Source organism: Medicago sativa, chromosome 7 (assembly GCF_051527215.1).
Source record: "Medicago sativa cultivar Bolivia chromosome 7, Bolivia_mono, whole genome shotgun sequence".
NCBI lineage: Eukaryota > Viridiplantae > Streptophyta > Magnoliopsida > Fabales > Fabaceae > Medicago > Medicago sativa.
This window is the reverse complement of record NC_140755.1, coordinates 75,275,907-75,285,476: the sequence shown is the minus strand read 5'-3', so window position 1 is coordinate 75,285,476 and position 9,570 is coordinate 75,275,907. Positions and strand designations below refer to the sequence as shown.

The 9,570-nt window shown below is 33.6% G+C and overlaps 2 protein-coding genes across 2 annotated transcripts; both read left to right on the top strand.

Moving 5' to 3' along the window:
- Positions 1 to 796: 796 nt before the first annotated feature.
- On the top strand, positions 797 to 3,659 carry LOC146908484 (uncharacterized). The gene is made up of 5 exons (XM_085727410.1): positions 797 to 1,136; positions 1,474 to 1,862; positions 2,396 to 2,510; positions 2,797 to 3,288; positions 3,523 to 3,659. The coding sequence occupies exons 1-5, from the start codon at positions 888 to 890 to the stop codon at positions 3,550 to 3,552; spliced, it is 1,275 nt and encodes a 424-aa protein (XP_085583536.1). The 5' UTR covers positions 797 to 887; the 3' UTR covers positions 3,553 to 3,659.
- A 692-nt stretch (positions 3,660 to 4,351) lies between these two features.
- On the top strand, positions 4,352 to 6,143 carry LOC146908483 (uncharacterized). Its single transcript, XM_085727408.1, has 2 exons — positions 4,352 to 4,562; positions 4,709 to 6,143. The coding sequence occupies exons 1-2, from the start codon at positions 4,439 to 4,441 to the stop codon at positions 5,782 to 5,784; spliced, it is 1,200 nt and encodes a 399-aa protein (XP_085583534.1). The 5' UTR covers positions 4,352 to 4,438; the 3' UTR covers positions 5,785 to 6,143.
- Positions 6,144 to 9,570: the final 3,427 nt, after the last annotated feature.

The window sequence follows — 9,570 nt, the reverse complement described above, 5'->3', positions numbered from 1 at the left end:
ATTAACCCCATATCTATTAGTATCATTGTATTCAAATCTAATATGGACCTTAAGTAAAAAAAAATTAAAATTAAAATTTTAAAATTCAAGATATGATACAACCGAAATACTTTAATAAAAAATTAAAATTAAATATCTAAATGCACAATATATAAATATAAATAATATTAATAATAAAGAAAGTGACAATTAGGAAATTACTTATATAAAAAAATCATCTTTACTCAGGCAATTACGTATATCTCAAAAAGATAACATCATAATTGTTATACTATATCCCAAAAGAATCATTACCTAATGCATATGTTATAATTTTTTTAATTTTTCTTAAATTTTTAAAGAAAAAAGAAATTAGAAAAATCATGTTTCCTATTTTTTTAAGAAGAAAAAGAAAAAATAATAGGAAAATCATATATCCCACGCGTATCGATTCCCACCGTTGTATCCCTCACGTATCTCATAAGCATTTGTAAATGTATCGGACAATATGATTTTATTTAAGAAGTAAAATTTAATGATTTTGTCAAAAAAAAAAGTAAAATATTTAATGATTGGATAATCTGTCGATGCATACCATCGTGTATACACGTATATGTATTGGATAAGTATTTGAAATAATTTAATGATTGGATAATATCTCGACTCATATTATGGTGTATACACGTATCTGTATCGGATAAGTATCTGAAATAATTTAATGATTGAATAATATCTCGATACATATCTTGGCGTATACACGTATCTATATCTGAGAAGTATCTGAAATGTACGGGACAACACTAAGATATTATGACTTGAAAGATGATAGTACATAGCCAATTTTAAACGGGTTGGCAAGAGAGGATTTATTGGCGCCTAATCCCCCTCCCCTCCCATTACAACTAACAATGGCATTGTCATCATCTCAAGAAAAACTTCAACGTTCAATCTTTCAACTTCCACCAAACTTTTTCGACTCTTGTCATCTTCTCCCTTCTCCTCGCTTCGAAACACTTCAACCACCCTCAAACCACGTTGATCATATTCAAAACGCCGTTGTTTCGGGTTCTAGCTTAACGTGCAATACATGTAAGGCTCAGTTTGATTCTTTTCAAGATCAACGTTCTCACCTCAAATCTGATATTCATCGATTCAATGTTAGTTTCATTATACCCTTCACTATGTTCATCTTGTAATTGATTATTTGTTTATTTATTGGATGCATGCGTAAAATAATTGTATATTGACGGTGATACTAATTAAATTCTTAATTTAAAATGATTTATGTTTGGATAGTTTCACATGAAAGTTAGTTAAACAATAAATTTGAGCATAAAAATCACCACGTTTGGAGGAAAAAGCTAATAATCATAGTAGCTTCAAGTTAGAATAAATTCTAGAGGCAAAACCTGTTCTAAATGAGGACGGCCAAGCATACCAAAATCTGTTTTAAGCCTTCTTACATTGTTCTTGATAAACTTATGTTGATCATAGGTGAAACTGACAATTGCTGGGAAAAATACTGTGAAGGAAGAGGATTTTGAGGACCGGACATCTGATTTTGTCAAAGACTGTGATGTGTCAAGTATATCGGGATCAGAAAGTGACGATAACAGTGAAAATGAGTCTGGTAAATCCGGTGAAAGCTTTAAACAAAAGCTATTCGTCTGTCTTCAGACAGGGCAAAGAGTTTCCGTCTGGAAGTGTTTGATTATGAATGTGAGCGAAAATGTGTTGTGCAATGATGTTCAGAGGTTGAAATCCGTGATTGTTGAGCCAAGGGATAACACCCGACTGAGGATTGTTCTGCTTGCATCCGGCAGGCACTTTGCTGGTTGTGTCTTTGATGGCGATACACTCGTAGCTCACAAGACATTTCATAGGTTAGCAAATTCTTTTCGTTACTAAATATTTTAAAAGGAGTTATAGTTTTGCACTTTTATGTGAGATTTATACAATAAAATATGGTTGCAGTTTCATTAAGAGCATATTGCAACATTACTAATTGATCTTATGGGATGTTTTTCATGTAATTATATTCTCAGAAGATGAAAATGAATGTGACTATTTAATCTTATTCTAGTCTTTGACTTTTTTAGCTAAATTTTACAATGATAGTTAAATTTCACAATGATAGTTAAATTTCACAATGAGAATGAGGGAAATGTTGTAATGTTGTATCATTTATGCATAAGTTTCTCCAGATAGTTGTTTGGCTTTTCTGCAGTTCTTTTTCTTTCCTGCCCCCAGGTTTTGTGTTCCAAGGCGGTATGACCTATGTCATATCATACATACCTCATAATTGACCAAATACCTATCTTCCTATTTTCTTATTCATTTTTATTGTTACTAGTTCTATTTACTGAAAAATTGTAAACGGTTCAAAATTTGTTTGTAATTTTAATCTCTTATGCAGATATGCTGTGAGGGCCAAGGCCGGAAAAAAACAGTCAGCCATAGATGCTTCTGGCAGAACTATACATTCTGCTGGTGCTTCACTTCATCGTTACAACGAACCTGCATTTAAAAAGGTTTATTAATCAAAACTATATTGCTTTGCTTGCTAATTTTAATCTCAATTATTTATATTTATAATTAAAACTACAGCTGCTAAGCTTCATTTGCCAATACTTTAGAACTCCTAAGATCAATTTAGTAATGATAATTGGCCCTATTGATCATAATTTTTGACAAATTGACTGTTGTGTTCATCTTCCAATTTTACTTACTAATGTTCTTTTGTATGTTTGAATGCTTGTGCTTTTGTGCAAAGTTATATATAAATCTGAACTGACTATTGGCATGCTCATATTGTAGGAAGTTCGTGAACTGCTTACTGCTTGGAGACCTTATTTTGATGCTTCTATTTGCATTTTTATACACGCACCTTCAAGCAGTCGTCAGCTGCTTTATGATGGAGAAAAACCATGTTTTACCAATCCACAATGCGTTAGAAATATTGCTATGATTGTCCGCAGGCCTACTCTCAGGGAAGCAAAATGTGTATATACCCAGTTGACCCTAGTATCCTATGAAGCAGACGAGAGCAACCAACAAGACTCAACTCCTTTACATCAAGCGGCACAATCTGGTGATGCTGTAAAGGTTATGGAACTTTTGGAACAGGGCTTGGATCCGTGCACTAAAGATGAAAGGGGACGAACCCCATACATGTTGGCAGCTGGCAAGCAAATCAAGAAAACTTTCAGAAGGTTTATGGCTTCAAATCTTGACAAATGGGATTGGAAAGCTGCAAAAGTGTTCTGTCCATTGACCAAAGAAATGGAAGAATCACAAGCTGCTATGAAGGTGATTCTGATATATCTAGGAATAAGTTATTTTATGATTTATATAAAATGAAATGATTACATTTCTTTATTGTCGATACTTTTCTCTTTATATTTGATGACTTGCTGATAAATGTTATTGGCAGTAAAAGGGAGACTAGGGAGTAAGTTGATGCTTTGAAGTTTTCACTTTATCATTCAAATCTAAGAACTTCTGTGAAAGAGTAATTAATTGCCTTCTTTTGTGCATGTACAGGCAGAAAAAAAAAGCCAAGAGAAGAGCTAGAGCAAAAGAATTAGAGGAAATACGTGAAGCAGAAGAAAAGAAGGCTCAGGTACATCTTTAATCTTTAGATTTCTATGTAGTATGAGGACCTCACGTTTGTTTTCTAGGTCTTGTAGATATTACCATAGGTTGTCAAAAGGACCACTTTCACAGCAGCCTGTGGCTACTATCAGCCAGTTGTGGCATCACAGATCGATGCTGTAGCTTTAGTGGCTGCAACCGCGTCTTTAGAAATCGTGGCCAATGGCAGCGCTACAGGGCTAGTACTTCAAAAACCCTAAATGACCCTTAAAAGGGAAGTTACTAAGTCGCGGAGGGGGGGATTTTGGGCATTTTACTTCCTAGCTGGGCTGAGCATCTGGCAACCTGTCTCTCTGGTTTCTCTTCACCCTTTTTAGTGTGACCAAAATGCACACTATATTAGAGTCTTATTGGTTTTAGAGAATGCTTTCTGTTTTCACTTTTATTTCTAATTATGAAATTTTTTACTTTGTTTCTCGTTTTCACGATTTGTACTAGAAATTGTGAAAATAAATTTTTTATTGCACAACCATTTATTTGTTTTCACTGTATCAACAGATCTTTAGAACTGGAACAAAATAAAGTGTCAGTTTTGTAACTAAAAGTGAATACATGAAATAAAAACAAAAATATTTTTGAAAACCATTCTGCAATTTATCTTCTGTCTTGTTCTGTTCTATTTTTAACATTTGTCCAACAATAAAACAGAATTGATTGTGTTAAAATTACACTACACATTTATGAATGAACTGTTTTATATTTTAATCTTCTGGATTTTGTTTTTATCTAAAAAAATAAACAGGAGGAAATAAAGAGAGCACATGATGCAGAAAGAGAAAGGAGAGCAGCTGCCACAGAAAGAAGAATGGATGCCCTCAAAATTCCGGCTAATAGTACAACCACTTCAGCTAATAGCCTTTCAGAGGCCAATGAATGTGGTTTAGTCGGGGATACAACATCCTTTTCCTGTTGTAATTCATCACATGCTGGTAAAGTTCCTTTCCACCGGTTTAATTACAAATACTGCAGCACTTCATGCATGCATGTTCACAAGGAGATCCTAGAAGATGGATGACAATGTATTTTCCCATAATTTCTCTGTAATTCTTTATGCATGTTGTTACTTGTTATGTAGGAAGAATGTCTCCGCTAAATGAAGAGGAGTTCAAGACCTATTTGGCGAAGGCTAGAGAAAAGAGAGACATAGTTTTGCAATTTGGTGCTGCTGAAGCAAAATTGGACGTTAGTGGTGTTACAATCCGCAAGCTCAAGAGAAAAGGTGGGGGAAACTCAAAGGAGGGGTCACCGTCACTTTCAGACACAGAACCTATTGCTGCACAACCTTTGAATAACATAGCGGCTGCATGCGGTTCTAAGGTGGTTCTTCCTTCACCTAGGAAATGGATTAAGAAGGAGAAGTCTTGTGTCCCAATGGAAAAGACTGATATAGCATCATTGTGGGACGGGAGGTTTGATGGAATGGATTTTGTGGACAGAAATCTATGCTTCACAAAAGATGTGCAAGAGGTGAAGGAGTCTGGGTTGGAAAAAGCTAGTGAGATGCTTGTGGCGTACAACCTTCGCTCTGCTTTACTTGGGAAGGTGATTATGGACCAATTTCAACCTGTACTGGGACATGAAAGCAACTGCCGAGACGAACTGAATGCAACCAAAGAAAAATTGAAAATAGCCAATGATATTCTTGGAGATATGAAGAAACAAATATTGAAGGTAAATAAGAGATTGGAGGAAGAACAGACTGCTCTGACTCAGTTGGAGAAAAAGACTGAAAATAACAAGGTGTTTGAGGAGGAGGTTGTTGGCTTGAAGAAAAGTGTAGATACGCTCAAGGGGCAATCGGCTGCGAAGGATATGGAAATTGAGGATTTGAAGAAAAGCATAGATATGCTCAAGGTGCAATCCACAACGAAGGATATGGAAATTGAGGATTTGAAGAAAATTATGGATATGTTCAAGGGGCAATCCGCAGTGAAGGATATGGAAATTGAGGATTTGAAGAAAAGTATAGATACGCTCAAGGGGCAATCCGCAGAAAAGGATATGGAAATTGAGGAGTTGAAGATAGACGCTGCATTTTGTTATCAAGGTGGTTTTGGCAAGGCCATAGAACAAGTTCACATCCTATTTCCGTCGTTTGATTTGTCGGAGGCTGACGCTATGAAGTCCGTGGTTGATGGAAAACTAATATAAGTTTTTTTACTTACAATCTTAAGTTTTTCCCTTTTGTTTTTTAGCTACATAAGTTTTTCCATTTAATCTCGAGGATTTTTGATATAGTACTACTAACATTTTGATGTAGAAAAGTGTTAGGAACACTCTTCAATAGTCACTTTCGTATTTGGTGAAATCAATGTTGGTCTCACATAAAGTGGTGGGACTCATGGATTCCACCGAATAAACAAGTGTTAGAGAGGGTGTTCATCCTTTGAATACCTTTACATTTTGATGTTATATGTTTTATTATACTGTCTTTTCTTTTCACCGAGAAAAGTGTGACATTGAGCATATGTTTGGCTTCAAACTATAATGAAGGCACAAAATTAAGAAACTATATTCAGGTCATTGTTGAACTTGGCTATTTGCTACATTTGTTTCTGATTAACCAACTGATAAGCCATCACATAACTTAATAAATAGATTTCTCAGTATAAATTTCTGCATATTGTAATAAATCGTTAGTAAGTATGTAGTTCTTGACCTTTAATGCTGACAAGATTATGGTGATATCATCAATTCCTGTTATGTTGGAGGTCTAGTCTGTTGGAAGTATTGTGTTGGAATCGATTTTGACTGTCATACGCTCTTGTTACCTTTTCTTTTAACTGGATGAGTCAAATGTAATGTTCCAAGCCAATCTTGTTAAGATTGTAATTACATGTATGGCTGCATTCGTAATCAGGGACGGATCCAGACTTTAGGTGCATGTGGAGCTAAAATTTCAAATAAATAATACTCCCTCCGTCCCATAATAACTGAACCATTTGCAAAAAAAAAAAAAGTCCCAAAATAACTGAGCCATTTCATTTTTCAATACAATATTAATTTCTTTTTTCCCTTTATAACTCTAATTAATACTACTTTCATCATTCTAATTCAATACTCCCTCCGTCCTAAATTATAGGCAAAAAAAACTCATTTTTTGTCCCAAATTATAAGAAAAAAGATCAACTTTTATCATATTTAATTATGTTTTTTCAAAACATTATCTTTTCCAAGGAAAAATTAAATGCAAAGTGCATTCAATTTGCTTTCTTTTTCGTTTTCTCTATAATCAACTACCAATGAAAATTGTTTTTACACCTTCCTATAAAACTTATTTCAAAGATAACACAAAAAAACTATGTTACAATATGTTTTAGTTTTCTTAATAAGTGTGATTTTTTTGTTGCTTATAATATGGGACCGAGGGAGTATATTCCACTTTACATTTATGATAGTGGAAAATACACCAATATTTAACAAGTGTACTTAAAACTATTTTTCTCTCTCCTTCATTTATACATTTTTCTTAATACATGTGAAATGAGCTTTTGGCTCAGTTAATACGGGACGGATGGAGTAATACAAACTATTTTTTTTAATCCACAAATATTATTACCTTATTGTTTGATACAATACATTATAATGAAAATCATCACCTATCCATTTGTTGAAAATGAGATAAAATGACATCATTGCTAATTGTTAATAGAACATCTCTTAGCCACTGATTACCCATTTTATTACATAGGTTACTCTTCCCAACTTTCCTAGCTAAAAAAACACGTTCAACACTTGCAGTTGCTACCGTGCGTGTGTGCTATATGTGTTTTATCTATTAAAAATAAAAATAAAAAAATAGGGAAAAGCATGTGGAGCTATAGTCCCATATAGCTCCAACATGCATCCGTCCCTGTTCGTAATGCCACTTATTTATGTCATATAACTTCTAATCAATTTTACTTATTTAAGTTATTCTCATTTTCCTTTTTCTTTAAAAAAAAAAAAGTTATCCTCATGTTAGCTTTCTATTATGAGCAGTTAACAACGATTAGGATGCGACAATTTTTTGAAGAAGTCAAAATGGAATTAGAAACATGAACACTTAGTCTCGTAAGTAGGGATGGGAATAGGCCAGACCGGCCTACAGGGGCCTACGGCCTAGCCTACGACAGGCCAGGTCAGGCAAGGCTTTTTAATTAATTAGAAAAGGTCTAGGCTTTTTTAAAAGCCTATTTAGCTTAATAGGCCAGACCACATGCCATTCAAAAAGCCTCTTAGGCCTATTAGGCCGGCCTATTTAAGTAAATATGAATAATATTATTTATTATTATATTATATTTTGTACTTTGAATTAAAATAAAAACGTGTTAACTTAATCAGTAATTTAAGCTTATTAGTATAAATTAATTTTTTGCATATTTAAATGTATTATTATAAACTAGAACTGAAATATGATACAATATATAGTCAAATTCCCTAAAAACACATGTTGATTATCAAAAGAGAGTTTAATCTAATTGATATATTAAATATGTTCATATGAAATAGACTTTTAAACAGGCTAGCAGGCCGTATCAGGCTTTCAGAAAGTCAGGCTCAGGCCTAAAAAGTAAGCCTATGTCAGGCCGCAGGCCAGGTTAAGGCCTTCAAAAAAATTGGCAGGCCAGGCTCAGGTCTTACAAAGCCTAGCTCGACCTAGCCTATTCCCATCCCTACTCGTAAACACAATGAGTGCTTAAAGAGAACTAAGGAAAATAAAAAGTATGAGTTACATCAATAGTCCAAAAAAATTAGCGCCAAACCCACATAAGTCTCGCTTAAAAACACAAAAAGAGACTACGTAAAACAAAAAGAAGCTAAGTAATGGCTCCCAAACAAAAATGGTGAGATTAGGTCCCTTACTATTTTTTTGTGAATTAAAATTATTAAGTTTTTATTTAATAAATTTTAAATAAATAGTTCCCTGTCACAACAAAAAATTAACTAAATATTTGTTGAACATATCTCTACTCTTCTGTCTTTTTTTTTGTTTTCTCTCCTTGAACATATCTCTACTCTTCTGTCTTTTTTTTTGTTTTCTCTCCACTTTTCTATCTTTTTTTGGTGGTTGCCGGGGGTTTGAACTCCAGACCTTGCATTTATTATGCATTGTCCTTACCAATCGAGTTAAGTTCACGAGGACCTCTACTCTTCTATCTGTTTGCATTTATGATATTTGTTGTTGACATATTTTAACTAAAAAGAGGAATTAGTATGATGTATATTTCCATTTTAATCCTTTTTATTTGGTCCATATTTTGCCTGGAGATACTTACAACAGTTTTTTTTTGGGTCAGGTAGCTTACTTACAATAGTTTAAATTCTTCATGAAGGATGTATATAAATTTTCATGCAAATATTTCATTTATTCAAATTCATTGAATTGCCTCTTGATCTTCCCTTGTACTTGTGGTCCAGGTGCTGATTTACTAGACTTCTTCTAATCTTCATTGGAAAACGAATATTTTAGTGTGCATTAATTAGCTTAGGAGATGTAAAATAATTAATGGGATAAAATGACAATTAAGGCCCTCAATTGTAGGGATGGCAATGGGTACCCTATAGATAGGGTGCTACAGTGCCCTTCCTCATACCCGCCTATGTAAAAATACCCCTACCCGAGCTCATACTCTTGTGACAACAAATTTAGTACCCTTTCGCATACCTTATGAGTACCTTAGTGCTCATATCTGCATCCATTACCCGCACTTTAACTATGAAAAGACAATAAAAATGTCACAAATGAAATAAAATTATGGTTCAATTTTTTTAAAATCAACACATAAAATAGTACGAATCGTAGTATTTAACAAAATAAATAACATCTAAAACATTCTTCAAAAATTGTATAGGAACATGTGGGATCAGTTATTGTATTAAGTAGTTTTTAGGTTTAGGCTTAGACTTAAATAGCTAAATAAATAAATTAATTATACACCAAAAATAAATAAATTG